Raw genomic sequence first — 23,742 nt, forward strand, 5'->3', positions numbered from 1 at the left:
TTTGTTTGCATGGGTTGAATTGAAGGCCAAGATGTCATTGTCATGCCATGGTGGATGTGTGGTCATGTCTTGGTTAGTTTGTGAGGTGAAATGATGCACTGCACTCACTTAATTCCTTTCTTTCACAAGAGATGGTGGTAGTAATTTAGCACACTAATACAATAGTTTGAGGAAATCTACTATCATTTGATTTCTATAATGACAATAATAAATGATAATATGTAAGCTTTCTACTAAAGTGCTATTTTATGTTGGTTTGTAGTGACCTTGTATCATCATACATTTTGTTATGTTATGCTATGATTTAGTTAGGATGTTATTTATTTTCACAAAATTGTGTGTGCAGGTGTGAGTTACGATGCGTAGGTTACATTTGTCATGTGAAATCTTATTCATCCTTATTTTGTTCCTTAATATATTGAATAAGTTGTGCACTATAATAACTTATATAGCTAAAAAAAAAAATTAAATGTAAGTGCTACCATGCACATGTGTTTAAAAGGTTTATAATTTTTTTTTTTTGAAGTTGAAACTAAAATGTTTGGATTTAAACAAGCTTAATTTGAAAAGTCCAAAATAATTTAAGAGACAATCACCTATTTTTGAATTTGTTGAATCAACCATTTTGAAACTGAGTTTGTAACTCATTGATAATGAAAGTAGAAAACTAAGGGTTAACACCATTGCAACTAAAGGTAGATGATTAAGAATTATAGCTCTACCAAAATTATTAGAAACACAATTACAACCTCGTCATTTATTTATAATTTTAATAGACATATTATTAAATACTAAATGAAAAGAAAAAATATTATTGTACTCTCTACACATAGATGTCACTTGTCATTATCCTATTAAAATAATTGTGCACCCACAACTTGCACTTCATTTGTGTCTAATAACATTGAAGAGTATTTATAGAAGTATACTTCCATTGTGGAACACAACTATTAGTAGAAAACAACACATCCTCACTCACTCCCCAAAAAAAAATCCATATTATTGATTTCCACCCAAAAACAAAAAAAGAAGAAGAGAAAAATCAATTTAATCCTTCTAAGCAGCCTTTCAAATGCTGTAAAATTACAAATAATTGAATGAAAAACACATTGAATCATGTCAGTTAATTGAATGAAAAACACATTGAATCATGTCAGTTATGCTATTCTTTAATAGAGAGAATAATCAGAACTTTCCTTGGCTAGATGTTACACTTACATATTGCTTTCTCTAGATTCGCTTTCTTTAGATTTGTATATCATATTACTAAGGACGTTGAATAACGAATGTTCTCTTGGCCTCCACCACGTGGCTCATTTTGTCAAACCAGGGAAAGGAATAGATGCTTCCATGACAAGAAAAGACAAGAATCATATACGCTGCAACGTTGACTTGACTACAATATGGTTCAAATAACCCATGAAAATTCAATGTTAAATTCTTGTTCAACACGTTTTTAACCAATTCAAGTTTTCAAATTTTGTGCTGAAGTCAATCCACAGACCTGTAAGCGTGTGGATATTGTTCCTCAAGGATTCCGCTTTCAAAACGGACAATCTTTGTTTATTGCAATATATATACATGCTCAAATCTCTGGTTTCTTATCAAAACTTGTTGTTCTGACCTTTTTACAACAAAACATACAGTTTCTGTCCGCAATCTACATTTTCTTAAGTTGAGCATTTCGCTGTCTTACAGAAATTGAAAAATGGTTTCAGCTGATTTTGAGAGTTTGCCCGAATTAGGAAAATCTCTTGTGAAAGTCGAGAATGTTGAGGAGATTATTAAACGGCAGCTCCAAGAAGTTCCAGAGAGATATGTGAGAAATGATGAAGAAAGACCAGCTATACCTTCAATTGCATATGATCAATCTATATCTAAGCAAGACGTTCCCATTGTTGACTTGGGTAAGATTGCACAAGCAGAATACAGAGAAGAAGAGATCAGAAAAATGTCTAAGGCTTGTGAAGAGTGGGGCTTTTTTCAGGTAGAATGGCACTTGCTACTCTTACACCACAAAATATGTTTTTTTTCCTTCAGCTTTTCTTGTTAGTTTATGTGTTGGAGAAGTTGAATCCATTGCTAGGGTTTATACTCATGCTACTATGGTGGATGTGAATAATTTGCAGGTTGTTAATCATGGTATCCCCCATACACTGATAGACAGGGTGAAGAGAATTGGGAAAGAGTTTTTCCAGTTGCCATTGGAGAAGAAACAGAGGTATTCAGTGAGGCCTGGGAATCTTCAGGGCTATGGCCAGACCTTTGTTGTTTCTCAAAGTCAAAAGCTGGATTGGGGCAATTTGTTGGGTTTGATCATGTCTCCTCCTGAATGCAAGGATATGAATTTATGGCCTGCTGAGCCTAATGATTTCAGGTATTGTAGAATGCCATGATCAAGCTTTTCTTGTAATGTTAATGTTACCATTGTCATCTTGATGATGGATTATGTAGTATGATCTGAAACGTCGATGCTACAAACTACCATACGATCGATTCGAGAAGAGAAATAATCATCTAATATAAAATGTGGAAATCTGATGAGCTGAATTGATGGCTGTTAAGCTTAATTGATAAGTTGTAATATTTAGGAGTGTATATGCACAACATCCTAAGGGTGAATGAAAAAGAGTAGTTTGCTGATGTTTGACCAAAAAATTATTGGGTTTTGCAGGGAAAATGTGGATGCCTACAATGCTGAAATTGAGAGACTTGCTGGGCAAGTTTTGTCTTTGATTGCTGAATCATTGCAGTTGCAACCTGACTATTTTGAAAAGAAATTTACCAATGCATACCAAAAAATGAGGATGAATTACTATCCTCCCTGCCTTAGACCAGATCTTGTTCTAGGTCTAAGTGCACATGCAGACATGGTGGCCCTGACGCTATTGCTTCAGGATGATGAAGTGCCCGGATTACAAATTCACAAGGATAATCAATGGAAGACTGTAGAATCGATTCCATATGCCTTTGTCATCAATATTGGAAATATAATAGAGGTAATTTTCTCATCCTTATCAACAATTAAAGAGGTAATGTTTAGGAATGAGAATATTGGAAACATGAAACCAAAGAATGTATACAGTTAATCCCCTGTTATCCTCCTGTTTCTCAACTATTGAACTTTATTGGTCACTAATAAATGATATGGTCATACCTATGTCGTGGACTTGGTGGTCAGCACCTCTTGGAGATTCGTGACATGGCTTAACCGGTTCTCATGGATCGGGTTAAATCGGGCATTGACAATTCAACCTTTTGGTGGAACAACAAATGATTCTAAAAATTGATATCGAAACCTTGAGTCATAGGTTCGGGTCTCCCTTCAGTAGATGTTGAAACCTCAGTTTGTGCTTTTAGTACATCAGCAAATGATTCTAACAACCCTTATTCTCACATATCCTTATCACCTTAAAAAATCAGAGAAAATAAACCCCATCTCCTTCCAATAACGAGAATATTGACTACCAAAGTTCAAGATTAGGTGAAAATGGTTAGCATTTATTGGGCTGAGACTCTAGAAATGAATCTAATTCTTCATAACGTTGAGGTGTATTCAAAAGGTTGAAATCTGTGAAATTTCTCAGTTGATTAAGCTGCATTGAATAATGATTCAGGTGCTTTTCTTTTTGCTGAAGTTGTGAAGCTGAATTTGCAGGTAATGACAAATGGAAGATACAAGAGCATTGTACACAGAGCAATAACGAACAAGGAGAAGGCAAGACTATCGATTGGAGTATTTTATGCTCCCGGATTCAATGAAGAGATTAGTCCTGCACCTGAACTAATTGATGATAATCATCCCTGCTTGTTCAGAAAATTTATACACCAGGATTATATGCAAGACTATTATACTCGTGGAGCAAAGGATAAAAATGCATTTTATGAATATGCTGCAATCAAAAATTAAGTCTGGGTTCTCAAGGGGCTTCGCAATCTTCTTTTTTCAAGAGGAGGTCTATGAAGTCAAATACAAATTTGTTATAGGTTGTAATTGGAATGTATACAGTGATAAAAAAGGCAGGGGAGTATAAATTGTTTTAGGAGGTTAGACTTTGTGTCCTCGTTTGTAAATCATCTCAAGTTTTTCAATTGGTAATAATTAATTTTTTATTTATATTTTTTTTTGTTCAATTGAATATATTAAATAATAATAAAATTTACAAGATCATTAGTTTTCACAAATTTCAAGGTTTCAAATGTACTATAATATTTACAAGATCAATAGGGTTAAAGCTATCTTGAAATATTTCAGTAACAACTTCTGCAATTTCTTAAAAATACCAAATTTTTGAAAACAAAGTCTAAGTGTGTCAAATTACAAAATAATACAACTTAATAATGCCACAAGACCTCTATATGCTTCCCCTTGCTTGTGGACATAAGATTGAATTTACCTACTCTTGTTGATATAACTGAATAATTCCTAAAGGGATCTCTAGCTCACATTAGGTTGAATTGACTTTCCTTAATCTAGTATTCAAACCTTTCTTAAGAGGCTTTGTGACTTAAATAAGTAGAGTTATCTCGGGGCATGTGTGCCAAGATGGTTAACAAAAAGATAGTCACTCTCCAAAAAAAAATTTAAAAATGTAGCTAACACATTCATACTATTTGTAAATTCAAATAACATGAATTGTTGTGGCTGAAAAACTTTGAACCATAATGCATATTTGACTTAATTTTAAAATTGTAACCATATTTTTAAAAAAAAAACATAACCTGGTCATATTTTTATGGCCATAATTTTTTAAAAGTTATTGGCACCAAAGAAACAACAAACAATCTAAAAAACAAAGGAAATTCAACTGCCCATTTGTCGTTGTCAACAAAGTTAAGATACCACAACATTTAAGAGGAAACTCAACCATAAACTAATTCTAAACTTACTCACAAAGATTGAGGTCTTGCACCACTTCTTCTCTTTAGATTGACAAGAAACAATCATTCAATAGGCCCATCCTAATGAACATAGGGCATCCCAACATGATTGCATAAGTAGATAAGACAAAAAAATTGCAATGAAGTTGATTTTCTTGGTGGTATGGCTATATATAGTTGTGCACAAATAGTGCGATTAGGAATCACTAAGCTATGCAGCTTTTGATATTGTGAGAATATTAAGTGGACTATGTAGAAAGAAAGTATGTGCATTAAAGAGTTCCCAAAGTCATTAAGAATGCTCGAGGCACTCCGAGCCCTTTATTTCCAAGAAAGCTTTCACAATAAGGATTTTTTTTCTTTCATTTCCCCCATACAATTTTTCTCTCTCAAAGAGATGTGGCTTAAGAATTGTAGGCAATATAATTCTAAAATAAGCATAATCCTTGACAAGTAGATCAAAATATTTCTCTCCCTCTTTCCCCTTTCCATTTCTCCCTTCCCTCTCTCCCTTTCTCCCTCTTCAACCCAACCTAAGGCTATTGAGCTAATGATGTAATTATCTGTAGTTGTGCTAAGTCATTTGCCTCCTCCTTTGGATTGCTCTCTCTCTCTCTCTCTCTCTCTCTCTCTCTCTCTCTCTCTCTCTCTCTCACACACACACACACAAAATTTTAGAGTAGATTCACCATCCTTCTCTAAAAGAAACCATATAAGGAGTATCTATGCTACCTAAATGATAAGATTGTAAAGATGATGTTGCAATGATGTAGGAGAATCCTTGGGTTGTTGGCAATTGTTGACACAAAAGCTTGCACCCTAACCTGGGGGAATACTTCTTAGACAGCCTCATGCAACATGGAAACAATCTCAAAAGTGTGGGACTTTGCAACTTGAGATTGAGTGTCTGAGGCTGGCTTCCTTTACTATCAGGATGCACCTAACTAATCCTTGAGAGGAAAAGGGAAACAGAATGCATAAAAAGAAAATCTACCTAATCTAATCTAGAGGGTGATGCACCAAATAGTATATGGGTCTACTTATTTTCCAATAAATGCACTACAAATCAATAGATTTTTCAAAATACACCATTATCTACACCTTTTCAATCTCAATATCATAGATAAGCCAAAAGATAACAAAATCAAAGAAGGAATACAATGGATTCACTTGATCTAATTAGCCACCAAGTATGAACATGACCATATGATACTTTAATTTTCCAAATACATTTAGCAAGAGAGGCCATAGGAGTGTACACACACTTAGTTGATTGAACATGTATACAGTAGAGGAGATCTCTATTGAGCATAGGAAAAATTACAAAAGAACCTTGAAAATAAAAAAAGAGAGCCCTTGAGAAGACAACAAAACTTTCTTTTATAGTTCAAGCATAACTCCAGATTGCTTCACACTCTATTCATGCATTCAAGACTTTGAGAGGGTGATTAGATGAAATCTACATCATCGATTTGATTTGGTACACCTTCAGAGGCATGGAAATCATCAATCCTGATTGGAGAAACCATGATCTTGACATGAAACGGTGCCATTAATGCAAAAATCCCTTAAAATGGATAACTAGGAGGCAGACAACATGTCTTTCATGACTTTTAGCACAACCATAACTTGAGAGTGGTTGGGATCGATCATGGAGACCAAATCACGCAAAAAAACCATTTACTTCTCCTATTCTTGGTTTGACAAATCATCAAAGTTAGTAGGTCAACCCAATCAAGCAACCAAAAAGAGTCATGTGGGCCAATAGTCTTATATCTTTCTACCACCCTACAAAGTCCTTGCAGTTTGACCATCTTATCCATCATAATTGTGCCATCCTTTAAAACCCTAATCATGACTGCCTCATGAAACCACCAACTTAACTGCCTTTGCTAATTTTAAAAGTAACTGTTGTTGTTGTCACCCAGTCCTGCAAGGACACGTGTCCTTCAGGTGCTTCCCTACATTGATTAGTTTCCTCGCATCTTCAAAATGTGAAAAAGTTTTGATTGTTGACCTCCACATGATCGACAATCACAAAAGACCTTAGTATTACTGTGCTTGCCCTTCTAAACTTTTAGGCCCACTTAACTCTTGACATCCACATCAGTAAGCACATCAACTTCCTAGAAAATCAGTATAAAGAAAATGACACATATTCCACCTTAGTATCTACCTCGCACCCTTCATAATAGCTGACCCCACATGTCCATTTGTCAAAAATTCACTTCCCTGCATTTTTAGAAACACTAACAAAATACAAAATGCAAGAAAGAAATGACCAATCAAAATGCCAATGAACACCAGCTCAACCAATATGTCAACATAGTCAAAATATGGCCCACACAATATAACCTAGCCCATGAGTACATGTGGTGATCAAGCACATTCCCACATTGTTTAAACATCTTGCAACTTCATAAAGCGAGAAAGTGTCTGCCATCAATCCTGAGAGATCTGATGGTGGATGAAACATGCGGTCTACTGACAACATATGTTAGTACCTCAACCAACCAAAATCTCACTATAAGCCAACTCAACTGATAACTTCCCACATGGAAATGAGGCACTTGCCTGCATTGCTTAAAGATTATTCATTTTGAGAAAGTGGGAAAGCACCTGTTGTGGACCTATGCAAGATCTGATAGTCCAAAAAGTTGCGGGGACTAAAAAGTAAACTTAGGAGAATATGGAAACACATAAGGTTTTCATTTCATTTATTTTGTATTTCCATTGGCATTTGAATATTTAAATATGGAAAGTGACTGTTGGGTGGGTTGAGGCATTTAAATTCAATTTTTTGGTGGGGGGCATTTTTGGTTAACATCAATCTCGCATCACCCAAAAATATATTTGTTGTTTTATATTTTGTAGTTATCTGTCTAATAATTTGTGTTGAAAAAATCTTGTTTGTTATTTCTAGATTTTGTGGGGTTAACTTTGCATGGTGGACATATCATGGACCATTACCCTAAGTGCACATAATCCTATGTGACATATGGCAGACATTATGCTTCATCTTCTCGGGTGTTGTTTTCCTACATTGTTCTTCATGCCATGCTTGGCATTTAATTTGGTGTAGTTCTATATTTAAGAGTCAGTTTACATGATATTGGATCTAGATAGTTGGTTAATGTGTAGACCTATACCTAAGTCCGCATAATGATATCTCTTGTATTATGTATTTGGTCATTAGTTATTTGAGGGTTAGTCCCTATAATGTAATCCACTTTTCCTATTATTGGAGATTGTGAGCTCAAGCCAACCTATGTGTCTCGATGGCTACGTGTCTAATGTCCTAGAGTCTTGGAAAGTAGAACAGAGGAAGCATGATGTAGTATCATTCAAGAAAATACTTAAAGGAAGCTTGGATAGTGAACTTTGGTCTGAAATTGTGGAATACATTGGTCATAACTAGGAAGGCCTTAGAGCCTAGAATATAGTATATTTTATCATGTGAGTCATCTTATAAATAAGTGGAATGTACACGCAACTTTGATGTGATTGAAGATCAATTGACGATAAATTGTTTCTTGCAATTATATCTTGTGTACTTCTACTATGTTGTATTTATCGAGGGCTTGGTCATCTCTTTTAGGGATTTACCTTCCTTGTGCTGCATTAGAATGGTATTAGAGAAAGGTTTCATCTCATTCGACTTATTAGAGCTCACTAATGATTTGGTTGTTTGATCTAGAGGTTGATATTGTTAGTGACTTGTCATAGGTGTTGAATCTACTTGTTATTTTTTATTTGATCTTGGTTAAGCTTGGAGAGCTTGCAAATACTTAAATCCTTGATTGTGAGGTAGAAGATAAATGTTCTAGCTCATAATTGTAGATGACCTATTCAAGTTTTGTGTGACATCCTATTACAAACCTATTGATCCTTGTTGGTGTATAAACCACCAAAGTTTGAGGTAGTAGCACCTTATTGTATTCAAAATGGCACCTAGAAGAATGAACCTTAGAAGGCTTGATAATATGTTTGAAGAATTCAAGGATGAGATGAGGAATGAGATCTGAAATGTCTTTAATGGCTTGAGAAGAAACCCTAAAGTTGAAGAAGAATATGTTGAAGCTACCAAACATCTTGAAGTTCCTAAAGTAGAGATCCGTGCAGAAGAAGAAAGATTGTTGAAGGCTATGAAACAAGTTGGTAAGAGTCTTAGAATGGAACTCTCAAATTATTTTGGTTCCTTGGATTATGATGAATTGACAGATTGGATTAATGAACTTGAGGACTATTTTGAGCTTGAAAATATTGTAGATCCATAGAGATTTAGGTTAGCACAAGCTAAGTTGAAAGGTCATGCTAACTTATGGTGGAAAGAATTATAGAAGGATAGAGAAGATAATGATGAACCTACTAGATGGAAATCCATAGTTTCTATATTGGAGGATAAATTCATTTCTGAAGACTATGAACTTGAATTTTTTAAGAAATTGCAAAACATGAATTAGAAAGATATGTCTGTGTAGGCTTATACTAAAGAATTTTACAAAATAGAAATTAGATCTGGACATTGTGAATCTCCTAAGGAGAAAGTTGCAAGGTATGAACTAATGGTTTGAAAGTCAATGTCTAGGATGAATTGAGTAAGTTGAAACTTATTTCAGTTGAATATGATTATTAGTATTTGAAAGCTCAAGAGAAGTAGTGAAGGAAGCAAGGTGAGAAAGTTACTAAAGTTGATAAGGGTAAGCAACTTGTTTCTAAAAATAAGTTTCTTTTTAGAGGTACTTGTTTCAAATGTGGTAAGGATGGACACCATGCTTTTGAATGTCCTAATGTGAAAGTTGATAAACAAAACTTGGTAGTAGAATAAGAAAAGAAAGTGGAATCATTTGATGTTGATTTGGCTTTGCCAGAAGTTGGAGAGTCTCTTTTGATTAGGAGAATCATGTTAGCTAAGCATGATGTTAGCCACTTACAAAGAAGAAACTTATTCCAAACTATTTGTAAGTCTAAAGGTAAATGTTGTAACTACATTATGGATGTAGGTAGTACTAATAATCTTGTTTCTAAAGAAATGGTCAGGAAAATTAGTTTGCAAAGATTGAAGCATCCTACTCTTTAATGGTATCAACTGGTTTCAAGATGATCATTGGGTGCAAGTTAGAGAACAACATCTTATTAATTTTAGTATTGAACCTTTTAAGAATGAAGTCTTATGTGATGTAGTATACATAAGTGCTTTTCATATCTTACTTGGAAGACCTTGGCAATTTGACAAGAAAGCTATACATGATAGGAGAAAGATTATTCTTACATTTGAAAAGGATGGTAAGATATTTATTTTGATTCCTTTGAAGAATGAAGAAGATATCAAAGAAAAGCACTTGAGTGTTTTTAGGACTTTTAGTTTGAAGAAATTAAAACCTATAGTTGAGTTTCCTACTATTGATAGAAAGTTATCTAATCTTGAGATTAATAAAATAGGTAAAGAAAATAAAATTTCCAATCAGATGAAGGCTTGCAACAAGTATGATTCATTTAATCCTAGTAGTTATAGTATCAATAGAAGATCTGAGATTTTTGATGATACAACTTTGGTAGCAATAATAAGTTTGGACAGACTTCTATGTTGATTGATGGAGAAGATTTGTGGATTAAGAATGAGAATGAGAAATTTATGTTCCAAATTCTTTTAGATATTCATAAGTATGGAACACATTTTTTTATCACCTTGGGTGTCTAATTTAGGAGTATCCTTAGGTTGTTGGCAATCTCGCATCACCCAAAACTATATTTGTTGTTTTATGTTTGACAATTACCTATCTAACAGTTTGTATTGGAAAACTCTTTTTTTCATTTTTCAAATTTTGTGGGCTTAGCTTCATATGGTGTACATATCATGGATCATTACCCTAGGTGCACATAATCCTATGTGACATCTGGAAGATGTTATGCTTCATCTTCTCTTCCTACATTGCTCTTCATGCAATGCTTGCCATTTAATTTGGTGTGGTTCCATATTTGAGAGCCATCTTACATAATCTTGGATATTACATACATAAGGTTTCATAATATGACCCTCATATTATGTACTTAGTTGTTAATTATTTGAGGGCTAGTCCTATAATGTAATACACATTTCCTATTATTGGAAATTGTGAACTCAAGATGACCAGTGTCTCTTGATGACTATATGTGTATGTTGAGATTTTGTGTAATTGAATATTAGTTGATAATAAATTATTTCTTACAATTGTATCTTGTGTACTTATGCTCTATTGTATTTGACATTGGGGGCTTGGTCATCTCTTTTAGGGATGCAATTTCCATGTACTATATCATGCAATTATATCTAGTTCTATTTTAGTCATCTTTCTCCTCCTTTGGGAAATTTGTAAGCTTTGTATCCCTCTTTGACCTCTCCCTTTATTCCTTCCCTATCTCCCTCTCTTACTTCATTGCCATCCCCCCCATATCTATCTATCTATAACAAAATTTCAATGGGGTTCAATATGCTACTTTAGAAGCAATCAAAGAAGAAGGTATTTAGTTTCATGAATAATAAGATTTTTTATTTGATATTGCAATTATTCCTAGTTTTGTCCAATCCTATTTCTCCTCCTTTGGATAGTTTAAAATATCATCTCTCCCTTTCTACCTCTCACTCCATCTTCATCCTATTTTATTCCCCTACCAACATTGTATTATCACCATGTATCTACACATTCTAAGTTATTACTTGTACCATTCTCCACAACTGAGAAGAGATAGTTACTCTCTCTCTCTCTCTCTCTCTCTCTCTCTCTCTCTCTCTCTCTCTCTCTCTCTCTCTCTCTCTCTCTCTCTCTCTCTCTCTCTCTCTCTCTTTGAGTTTGAAAAGAAAATCCCATAGGTGCACCTTTTTAAAAGCACCATAATTTATTATTTATTACATAATATCACTGAGCACTAGAAAAGTCAACATTTGGTCCAACAAGATTTGAACTAGGTTAATTTTATGTAGACAAACTATCTTATGAGAAAGATAAAAAGCTATTGAAAATTGACTTGTGAGCATGGTTCATAGATCCACATTAGTAGCATGTTTATAGGTTTCTTTAGTACACAGAAGACCTACTTACAACTAGCTCTGTTGGATCATTAGTGTTCTTATGTGTACTCTCTCTCTCTCTCTATCTCTATTAATTTGACAACAACACACAACCATAGGTGCACCCTTTATGAGTCTTTACAACCTATTATCTCTTACATAGTATTAGTGAGTGAGAAAGTGATCAATATTTTTTACACAAGAGGGAATAACTAAGACAATTTATGCAAACAAACTATCACATGTGAGAAAGAAAGTTTATAAATATATTAAAATCTCACTTTTTTCATGGTCAACAAATAATTATTAGTAGCATTTTTTTTATAATAAAACTAGTCAAAATTTGGGTGACTAGCCCAGAGAATACATACCTAGTGAAAGAGTCATTATCAGTAGACACAAAACTCAAAGACCCATGGTCAACAGACTAAACACCCATAATTAATATAAAAAATATAGTAGTGAACCACCAACTTACTATGAAAATAGGTCATGCAGATAGTAAAATAGAAAAGCATCCACTCTAAACTAGCAATTAAACTAAACATAGTGTTAGGAAGATTCATAATAACAACCCTTAAAACCATAATGAGATAGTTCCAAATCTAGGTATGCATGGCTTGAGAATTTAAAGCATAGCAAAATAACATAAGTTAAAGACATAGAAAGAGGAAAAATCCTCAATCTTTTTTGTTCTCCTGATTGGGCTTAGACATTAGCACATCCATCCAGTCATTAGCTAAAAATCGATATAGCTTCCCTACATCATCCTCCTCTTTATGTTTCCCATTCTCCTTGTTCTGATGTAGGAGATGGATGGTAGTTGTAGTACTTAGCATGCATGACCTTGACCTAAAAGAAACCAAGGTTGTGAAATGATATTCTAGCTTGATCATTATGTCCTTATGCTTCTCCATGAGCTTGATCCACAACTTATTTAGCTCTGCTTCCACCTACAAGAAAGAAGTCCTATCAAGACTAGGTGTGGTGTGGATTCTAGACAAGGGGATTGGGTGGGGGGATGGTCATGGGAGGGACAAAAGGGGGGGTAGAGTGGGGGAATTAACTAGGGAGGCAAGTGGGAGCTCAAGGCTAGTAGGGGGTTTAAGATTCTATTTCCTCAAAGGGGAGGTAATAGTTAAGGGGGATTCCAAAGTTTCTTTCCTAGTAGTCAAACCCATAGTATCCATGCCAAAAGTTACAAAGACATGAGAATGTTCTTGAGAGGCTTCTTCATTATTAGTAGGGACTCATTAGCATCCTTCTCAGTCTAGTTAATCATCCTGGCCTTTTGTTTATATCGAGGCGATTTCATTTTTTCCTCAATACCATTAGACTTAGAGTCCAAGTCAATCTCCTCAATGCTTTATGAGTTGTCTTCCTATTTCTTTTTCCTGGGTTATTAAGAAAGTAGTGGGATCTTAATACTAATATTTCCAAGGTCCACCTCGAGCTTAGGGTTAGATTTAGAGAAAGACACCATATGAGGGCCTTTAGCTTTCCTATTGCTAGAAGGAGGGAAAGCTTGAGACATGACAAGAGAATTGGGTATGAAGCTAGCAATAGCTAGAGGAGAAGCATTATGCGTAGGAGGTTGGATTAGCATAATGTTCTTGGGTGGGCACATAGTTTTGTGGAAGTTATATAATCAAAAATCAAACCTTTCCACAAAGGATGTTGTGATTTTTTCCCTCATCCATACATTTCCTCACATCCATAACCAAAGCTTCTAGATCCATTACTAGCATATTGAGGTTACTTCTCCAAAATTTAGAAGATCTAGTTACCACTGGGTCCCTAATTGTCAAGACTCTCTCTCTCTCTCTCTCTCTCTCTCTCTCTCTCTCTCTCTCTCTCTCTCTCTCTCTCTCTCTCTCTCTCTCTCTCTCTCTCTCTCTCTCTCTCTCTCTCTCTCTCTCTGAATTAGACAATACAAATCCCATTGATGCAACCTTGGTTGGGTTACTACAATCCATTATCCCTCCAAGAGTATTAGTAATTGGGAAATTTGATAGATAGTATAATAAGAGGGAATAACTTTAATATTTTTATGTAGAGTGGATTCAAATGGATTATTGGAAAAGAAAGTTGCACTCATCAAGATGGTATTGCATCTTCACTAATTAAACTAGTATTTCACATGCACTCTCGCCACCCTCATCTCACTTGATCTCACTCTCCTTCTTTCTCCTTTCCCTTTATCTCTTCTCACCTCTCTCTCTCCCCCACTCTCTCCCTTTCCTCATATTTCTTTTCTCTCTCATTAAGTTTGCATTCTTTTGTCACGACATATGATCTAGTAATATACTAAGAAATAATGTGAGTGTCTTTTTCTCATGAATATTTTTTAATCTTTCTCTTGATAGTATACTCCCATGTCCTTGAGGTGATTGTCCTTTAGTTGGTTTTATGACAACCCCTTTATGATTTGTGACTAATGAGACTTCTCTTCTTCATTTGATGTCATTTTATTTCTATAGAAAATAATATCTTCTTTACTCTAGAATTTTTTTCCCTTTCTACAAGGTTATCTTTTGTTTTTCTCCTTTATTTCCATACCAAACCAATGCTCACTATTCTTTATCCCAAACACTATCCTTTGTGTTGATACTTTTATCTTCATTGAGCTTCTAGAAGTTTAGATTTAGTCAGTTTCAAATAGGGGCTAGCAAGATCTAATGGTAGACAGGTACATATTTGGATAAAGCAACTTAAGATGGTTAGTGTATAATTTTGAATAGGTAAAAAAAATTGAGATATGTGATTAGTTCACGAGGTCAACATTTTCAATTCTAGGCTTCAACCACATGTTTATCTTTACATTTCATTAATATATTTGTACTTTTGTGTTAGTTTCTAATTACATATATATTTATATTTATGTTGAATCATATCAACTTTGCATTTATCTAGTTCTGCCACACATCATTTTTTGCAAATGTAGAAATACTTATACATAACATCCAACTTTATTTTAAGACTAGAGTTGCATCATGTTTAACTATCTACATTCATACATACATACATATGAAACATTTTTAAAAAAATCTTGATTGACATCCAATGTAATTTTTGTCATGTAAGTTTTTTAATACTATCAAAGTTTGATTAGACTACCTCAATTTTTTTGTTTCTATATCTCTTTATGTTTCAATATTGTTTATCCCTCTTTTAATTTATGTGGCTCTAAATTTGTGTTACGTATGAAAAAATCTCTTTTCAAACCATCACTTAAGTTATGATTAGAAAATGGTTTACATTCAACATATATATTTTTTAAATTTAGAAGTTGATAAGAACACTATGTTGTTCCTGTGAAATTTTCTGTATCACACTTAATAAAAAGAATGTTCTATTTGAATAAGACTATAGTACATGTTGAAAGTGATGTTAATAAATTTTTTATGTTCATGTATATTGACATTTATTAATTCTAATTAAAAATTGAAAATTTAAGAATCATTTAAAACATCAGTACTATTTTTCAGCTTCTTAGAACAATTCATTTTTTTCAATATGAGAAAAATGTGACTAAGAGAATTGAAATAACAAAGTTCATATAATATTAAATTCAAACAACAAATTCCTTGATAATTAATTCATATGTAACATGAGAAAAATATTTGCAACCTTTTTTTATCATGACTTTATTTCTATTTTTCATACTTATGATTGTATACTTTGATTTTTTGTGAGATTCTAGAATAATTATATTCTACATTTTTTATTATATTGTTTTCTTACCATTTTTCATACTAATGATTGAATACTTTGATTTTTTGTGAGATTCTAGAATAGTTATATTCTAATTTTTTATTATATTGTTTCAAAACTTAATTGAACTATCTTTCTAGTTTTTTAAAGATATGTACTAAGTGGTGAAAGTAATATATTCTTGAATATCATGCAATTCCTATATTAATATTGATATTAAGGTAGGATAGATTGAACAGTTTCACGATTCATTTTGAATAGCATTTATTTTTTAATTTCATATAAAAATTCATTTTTCTATGTATAAATATCTTATAAGTTACATTTTTGTACATTTATTAATATGATTTATGCATTTAAATTTTTTGATAAAAATGCTCAAACAATAAATTTCATATATAACATAGCTTTAACTAATGAATTGGATGAAATCAATTTATGTTTAGTAGTTTAACCATTTTATTTAAATTTTCAAATTAACTCACATTCCAAATGAGCATTTCTATGTTTTTAACATTTTATTAGTTCAATTTGATTTCTTTGTAAATTTTATATCAAACAATTTTTTTTAATAAAATGTTATTATTGTCCTCAATGGTTGAAATACCTTTAAAACCATTTATTAAGCTAAATTGAAATTTGAATAATTCTCAGTCACGTAGATTTTTTTTTAAATGAATATATTTTATTACTTTAGATTTAAATGTTAAAGTTAATTATATCTAAAAAATAATGTCGGAAGAAAAATCACATCACAAAATAAGTAGAAAACATAATCTTAACTACCACATCTCAAACAACCATTTCAAATTAGTATAATATTTCTTTATAAATTTTCATAAGACTTTAAATTCAACCTAATATTTTTAATTTAAAAAGTTGATTAGACTACCTCAACAGTTTGTGATACTTATACATAACATCCAACTTTATTTTAAGACTAGAGTAGCATCATGTTTAGCTATCTACATTCATACATACATACATATGAATCATTTAAAAAAAATTCTTGATTGACATCCAATGTAATTTTTGTCATGTAAGTTTTTTAATACTATCAAAGTTTGATTAGACTACCTCAATTTTTTTGTTTCTATATCTCTCTATGTTTCAATAATTTTTATCCCTCTTGTAATTTATCATATATGGATAATGAATTGGTGGCTCTAAATATTTCTTATGTATGAAAAAATCTCTTTTCAAACTATCACTTAAGTTATGATTAGAAAACTATTTACATTCAACATATATATTTTTTAAATTTAGAAGTTGATAAGAACACTATGTTGTTCCTGTGAAATTTTATATAGCACACTTAATAAAAAGAATGTTCTATTTGAATAAGACTATAGTACATGTTGAAAGTGATGTTAATAAAAAAATTTATGTTCGTGTATATTGACATTTATTAATTCTAATTAAAAATTGAAAACTTAAGAATCATTTAAAACATCAGTATTATTTTTCAACTTCTTAAAACAATTCATTTTTTTCAATATGAGAAAAATGTGACCAAGAGAATTGAAATAACAAAGTTCATATAATATTAAATTCAAACAAAAAATTCCTTGATAATTAATTCATATGTAACATGAGAAAAATATTTGCAAGCTTTTTTTATCATAACTCTCTTGCTATTTTTCATACTTATGATTGGATAATTTGATTTTTTTGTGAGATTCTAGAATAATTATATTCTACATTTTTTATTATATTGTTTCCTTACCATTTTTCATACTAATGATTGAATACTTTGATTTTTTGTGAGATTCTATAATAATTATATTCTAGTTTTCTATTATATTGTTTCAAAACTTAATTGAACTATCTTTCTAGTTTTTTAAAGATATGTACTAAGTGGTGAAAGTAATATATTCTTGAATATCGTACAATTCCTATATTAATATTGATATTAAGGTAGGATAAATTGAACAGTTTCACAATTCATTTTGAATAGCATTTATTTTTTAATTTCATATAAAAATTCATTTTTCTATGTATAAATATCTTATAAGTTACAATTTTGTACATTTATTAATATGATTTATGCATTTAAATTTTTTGATAAAAATGTTCAAACAACAAATTTCATATATAACATAGCTTTAACTAATGAATTGGATGAAATAAATTTATGTTTAGTATTTTAACCATTTTATTTAAATTTTCAAATTAACTCACATTCCAAATGAGCCTTTCTATGTTTTTAACATTTGATTAGTTCAATTTGATTTCTTTGTGAGTTTTATATCAAACAAATTATTTTAATAAAATGTTATTATTGTCCTCAAAACTGATTGAAATACCTTTAAAACCATTTATTAAGCTAAATTGAAATTTGAATAATTTTCAGTCACGTAGAATTTTTTTTAATGAATGTATTTTATTACTTTAGATTTAAATGTTAAAGTTAATTATATCTAAAAAATAATGTCGGAAGAAAAATCACATCACAAAATAAGTAAAAACCATAATCTTAACTACCACATCTCAAACAACCATTTCAAATTAGTATAATATTTCTTTATAAATTTTCATAAGACTTTAAATTCAAACTAATCTTTTTATTTAAAAAGTTGATTAGACTACCTTAATAGTTTGTGATTTTTCAAATAGTCTAATTCAACAAATGCTTTTGTACTACTCCAAAACAATTCACTTACTTTGAAAAAAACCAGTGATATATACTAAAAACTGAAAATAATACATTATAAATTTTCTAAATTCTTAACAATAGTGTCATCATTACCAAATACTTTCACTCTATTTAAAAACAATTCAACTACTTTTAAAAAATCAATGACATATACTGAAAGTGAAAATAACACATTATAAATTTTCTAAATTCTTAATAATACTGTCGGCATTAAATTTAGATCCAAATTTCAATAATATAAGAACCAATTAGAATACCATTAGGACAATTGTTTTCCATAAATATCATATTATAAATTAATTTTATATTTAACAGATGAATAAATAAAATAAATCACAAACAAAAATTCGGACTCTTGCACACATTTTCATAAATATCCACAATAACCACATCCCAGATATAAAAAACGTTTCCATCGTTTAGAAAACATCTCAGCTAGTTTTGTAAAAGAATTCAAAGACTCGTAACATGGTAAAAGTGAAAATGTATACAAATTCTCAGAGTCCTCTCAGATACCGACATTTATCGACCTGCTTTGAATTTTGAACGATTTTTTTGTATTTAAGCGCCGCCATTATTAGGTACGTTTCATTTGACTCTTATTATTTCCATGCAATATCACGCGTTATAATTGTCAGCAGTAGAATTTTGCGGTCTAACATACCTTTCTCATTCATGTTTTTCGGAGAAGATGGTAATATTTTATGGGTTTCTATTCAACTTTGTCAGCCTTAGAAAAGAAAAGAAAACTTTACCAGCCTCAACTGCTATTTATGTACGAGCAAATCTCCTTTTTTCATAAGTACTATTTCTTGTAGCTTGATTCTTCTTAGGTTAAACGTTTTATCAGTTTTGAGGAGGAGGAGAATAATGGTTTCAGCTGATTTGGAAAGCTCACCCAATTGGGGAAGATCTCTTATTGCGGTTGAGAATGTTGAAGAATTGGCTAAAAGGCAGATCCAACAAGTTCCAGACAGATATGTGAAATGTGATGAAGAGAGACCAGCAATCTTTGAATCTGAAAGTGATCTATTTGACTCTGAGAAAAATAATGTTGTCATTGATATGAGTAAGATTGCACAAGAGCAATACAGAGAAGAAGAGATCAGAAAAATGGGTAGAGCTTGTGAAGAATGGGGAATTTTTCAGGTATTATATGTAAAGTTTTCTATAAAAACAATACGATTGCCTACATTTCCCTTTTCTCTGTCTTGTTTTTAGGTACATAATCATTTATTTTATGTTCTAACAGCATGTAACATGAGATCTATTAGGAGAAGTCATTTCATATATGGATGGAGTATATATTTTTGAGAGGAAGTTATAAATCAATAAGGTTATAGATTAATGATCTTATTTCTAATATAAATATTCAATGGTAGCAACCAATAAGCTTTGAATTTTGATAGAAATAATAATAATATCACACCTTCATCGTTACACAATATTAGCATGGATTTAAGTATTACTTTTATTACAATTAGAGTTTTTTCTTTTAAGATGGAGGTTCAAACTGCAAATAGTCCAGTAGAGACACTAAGTCTGCAAGCAAACTAACCTTGATAAGGCTTTCACAAATTAGTTTTAACTTCCTACGAATCTATAGGCTGAAATCTCTTCACCTAGGAGCTAAGGACTTAGGAGTATTTATTTTCCCAAATTCGTCCAAGGTGTGGTTGTGGCCTCATGATTATGGTGTTAGAACCTTGTACTTAGAAATACTGAATTCCTAATGAACTAGTTAGAAACCATTCAACTTCATTCATAGACTAAAGACCAATAGATAAAAAATGATTTAATTTTTTTTATAGAAGTTATTATAAAAAAAATTAGATTACATAGAAGTTCAACAATTAAAAGAAAGATTACATAAATCATCAATACAAATATCCCAAAATAATAGCTACCACCACAATATGAACAAATAGTAGAAGACCAAGCACTCAATAATAGTTCAACACATGACTTGAAATTCTATAGATCGAGTAGATTCACCACCCCACGTAGTAGTATAAGACATGCCACAGTGTCACTGGTTATGAGGCTCAGTACAACTTATAAGGGGCTTCTGCTTCCTGCAATCTTAAAAACAGACATATAAGTGCATTCATTGTGAATCAAAATCATCTAAACCTCAAAGATTAATTGCTGATCAAACAATGATATGATATTATTAGTTTTAGTTGTATTAATGGTCGATATTTGAAGATGTGTTGAGAAAGTACCATGATCTGAATATTTTTCCTCCCTTCTCTCTTACTATATTAACCCTCTGAACTTATTTACTTCTATGTTTAACCTTTTAAGTCATATATAAACTTCAAGCTGACTAGACTTTTAAGAATACAATTTTATACCCACCCAAATACTTATCCAGCTCCTATGATGTAACAAGGTATCCATTATGGTGTAGGAAAGGAAGACATGCTTGGTGCATGAGAGGAAATGGCAGCCATTTATTTATTGTTGTAAAAATAATAATCTAAACTTTTATAGAAATGGTTACCCAGTCTCTGCAACAAGATAGTCATTATAATGTATGAGAAACATTATAGAAACTGAATACTTGTTCTCATTGCATTGCACTGCACAACAGCACCTAGAAAAATTCAGTTAACTTAGAAGCTTACTGAGATAGTTATGAATGTGCATGCTTTACAGGTTGTTAACCATGGTATTCCCCATTCACTGATAGACAATCTGAAAAGAATTGGGAAAGACTTTTTCCAGCTGCCATTGGAGAAGAAGCAGAGGTATTCAGTGAGACAAGGAGATCTTCAGGGCTATGGCCAGACCTTCGTTGTGTCTGAAAATCAGAAGCTTGATTGGGGTAATGTTTTAGGACTGACCATGTATCCTTCCGAGCTCAGAGATTTGAACTTTTGGCCAACTGAACCTGCTGATTTCAGGTATATCAGAATGTCACATTATTTCTTTTAAAAATAAAATGTATAGATATGAATTCAACACTCTATATTAATATTCAGCTTATAGTTATTGTTGTATATATTGTTTTCTAACATGTCATGGAAAAAAGAATTAGGTTGATATCATGGTTGTAGAAAATATGGAAAGAGAAGTCTGGCAATGCCATAATTCTGGAAAATATGGCTTGGATTAGCTGTTAAGCATTCTTTTTCTCGTTTAAAATCGGGATAAAAATTAGGGTTTGGATGTTTCTGGGAACCTTCCATTTTGTCTGCCTTGAGATGAGCTTAAACATTCTTAAATTTTGTTCTTTGATAGGCATGGAAGATTGCTTGGTTTACAGGTCAAATGTAGAAAATCGTTTGTCTGCTTGCTAAGTCTAGAATCATTCGATTCAATACTCAATAGTCAATTGTAAGGAAGGTGGTATGAATGCACCGTTTGGGCATAATAATTTATTGATTCAATGGCCTCCCAAGTGGAGAATTCTTCGGCGTTTGGATATGGATAACTAAGAAAGTATTGTTTTAAATAACTTATTATTGGGAAAAGTCATTTTGGTTGCATTCTCCTGCGAAAATGCTAGGAAAATTAAAGACAAGATTGGATGCAATTTCTAAGTAATTGTGACAGGATAAATGCTAATAGTCCTTATATTCTTATATATTCAAAAAGTGAGATTTTTGTTTCTTAATATTATAGGATATTATAAACCAAATTGTCACCAATTTTGAAATTTATCTTGTTATCAGTATGGTCATGTTTTTGATACAATTTTGAGGTTGATGACAAGACTTATATAATCATTATACATAACTAATTTTAAAATAAAAAATATTAAATAATCAAAATTGACCTAGTTTTATTCATGCCCACTATTAACACCTATACTAAATTTTCTAGATGAACATTGTATCCATTTATCTTCAGTTTATTAGTTAGTATATTAGTTTGTTACTCCAGTACAGTACCCAACCATTGTAATGGTTTTATCTGAACAAAAGAAAGTGATACCAGCCTAACTTGGGCAATCCTAGCTTAGAATGATAAAGAGCGGTATTCAAAATTGTACGTGTAAAGCATTTCTAACAATTTTCTTATGGGATTTGTAGGGAGAATGTGAGTGCATACAATGCTGAAACCAAAAGACTTGCTGAGCAACTGTTGGCTTTGATTGCCGAATCATTGCATTTGCAACCAGACTTTTTTGTGAAGAAATTTGGCAATGTATTCCAAAGAATGAGGATGAATTACTATCCTCCCTGCCTTAGACCAGATCTTGTTCTAGGCCTAAGTGCACATGCAGACATGGTAGCTCTCACTTTATTGCTTCAGGATGATGAAGTAGTGGGGCTACAGATTCACAAGGATGACCAATGGAGATCTGTCAAACCAATTCCTTATGCCCTGGTCATTAATGTTGGAAACTTGATAGAGGTAATGTTCTTCTCACTATTAAAAATAAAATGTTTAGGAATGAAAAAATTGGAAATGAGAGATCAGAGAGTGAATGTTGTTTCTTTAGCTATCATCTTATCCTCTTGCTTGCTAATGTTTGCACTGTAATGGTCAAATAGATTGAAGTATGAATCAATATCTTTTCTTCTGCTAAAGTTATGCAAATATTGAATTTGCAGGTTATGACAAATGGAAGATACAAGAGCGTCATACACAGAGCAATAACGAACAAGGAGAAGGCAAGGCTATCAATTGGAGTATTTTATGCTCCCGGATTCAGTGAAGAGATTAGTCCTGCCCATGAACTGATTGATCATAATCATCCCTGCTTGTTCAAGAAATTTATACACCAGAATTACATGGAAGACTATTACACTCGTGGAGCAAAGGAGAAAAGTTCGTTTTATGAATATGCTGCCATAAAAGAATGAGCTTTTATCAGAAAAAGAGAAATCAGCAATGCGATAGACACAGTAAACAGGGTTGGGTGAAGTTGCAAAGTTTTGCATTCATTGTAATAAGTTTCACATTTTTTTAACTTACTATAATAAAACAGAGAATTAAAAACTTATTATAGTAAAACAGAGAATGATAGAGTACACTATTCAATTAGTTGTCAAGTCTGGAAATGAAGCTGTTTTAGTTGGGCTGCCAAGGCCATTCTGATGTTTTGAGATAACAACGTTTTTGATTAAGCAAGCAGGGAGAGTGCCTTATCCCATACACACAGTAACAAGCCAGACCACCTGACGACCAATTAAGTGCTAAACTTACAACTATTGATAATATAAATCCAGCTCAAAATATAAAAACAGCATATCCTATCAATACTAAGCAGAATATATCAAGTATTTAATAGATGATTTTAAATTTAGTTATTTTATGAGTATAATTGGTAATATAAATTTGATAGATAAAAGGAGAGAATCAAAATTATTGAATAAAATTATAAAGAAGACGGTTCTAAATATTCCATATTTAAATTTGTTGAAGTGTGTGCATTCTTATGTCATTCTTATCCTTAAAGTTTGTTGTGATTGCATACTAATATTTCTTG

At 31.9% G+C, this 23,742-nt stretch overlaps 2 protein-coding genes across 2 annotated transcripts; both read left to right on the forward strand.

Moving 5' to 3' along the window:
- Positions 1-1,590: 1,590 nt before the first annotated feature.
- Positions 1,591-4,121, forward strand: LOC149557961 (protein LATERAL BRANCHING OXIDOREDUCTASE 1-like). The gene is made up of 4 exons (XM_089786074.1): positions 1,591-1,987; positions 2,130-2,377; positions 2,675-2,999; positions 3,659-4,121. Exons 1-4 carry the CDS (start codon positions 1,709-1,711, stop codon positions 3,908-3,910), a joined length of 1,104 nt encoding a protein of 367 aa, XP_089642200.1. The 5' UTR covers positions 1,591-1,708; the 3' UTR covers positions 3,911-4,121.
- Positions 4,122-19,087: 14,966 nt separating this feature from the next.
- On the forward strand, positions 19,088-23,267 carry LOC149557962 (protein LATERAL BRANCHING OXIDOREDUCTASE 1-like). The gene is made up of 4 exons (XM_089832405.1): positions 19,088-19,448; positions 20,961-21,208; positions 22,340-22,664; positions 22,865-23,267. Exons 1-4 carry the CDS (start codon positions 19,170-19,172, stop codon positions 23,114-23,116), a joined length of 1,104 nt encoding a protein of 367 aa, XP_089688531.1. The 5' UTR covers positions 19,088-19,169; the 3' UTR covers positions 23,117-23,267.
- The last annotated feature ends 475 nt before the right edge of the window (positions 23,268-23,742 follow it).

This window comes from Cupressus sempervirens, chromosome 5 (assembly GCF_028749045.1).
Source record: "Cupressus sempervirens isolate cs-2001-9-10 chromosome 5, ASM2874904v1, whole genome shotgun sequence".
In the NCBI taxonomy this organism is placed as follows: domain Eukaryota; kingdom Viridiplantae; phylum Streptophyta; class Pinopsida; order Cupressales; family Cupressaceae; genus Cupressus; species Cupressus sempervirens.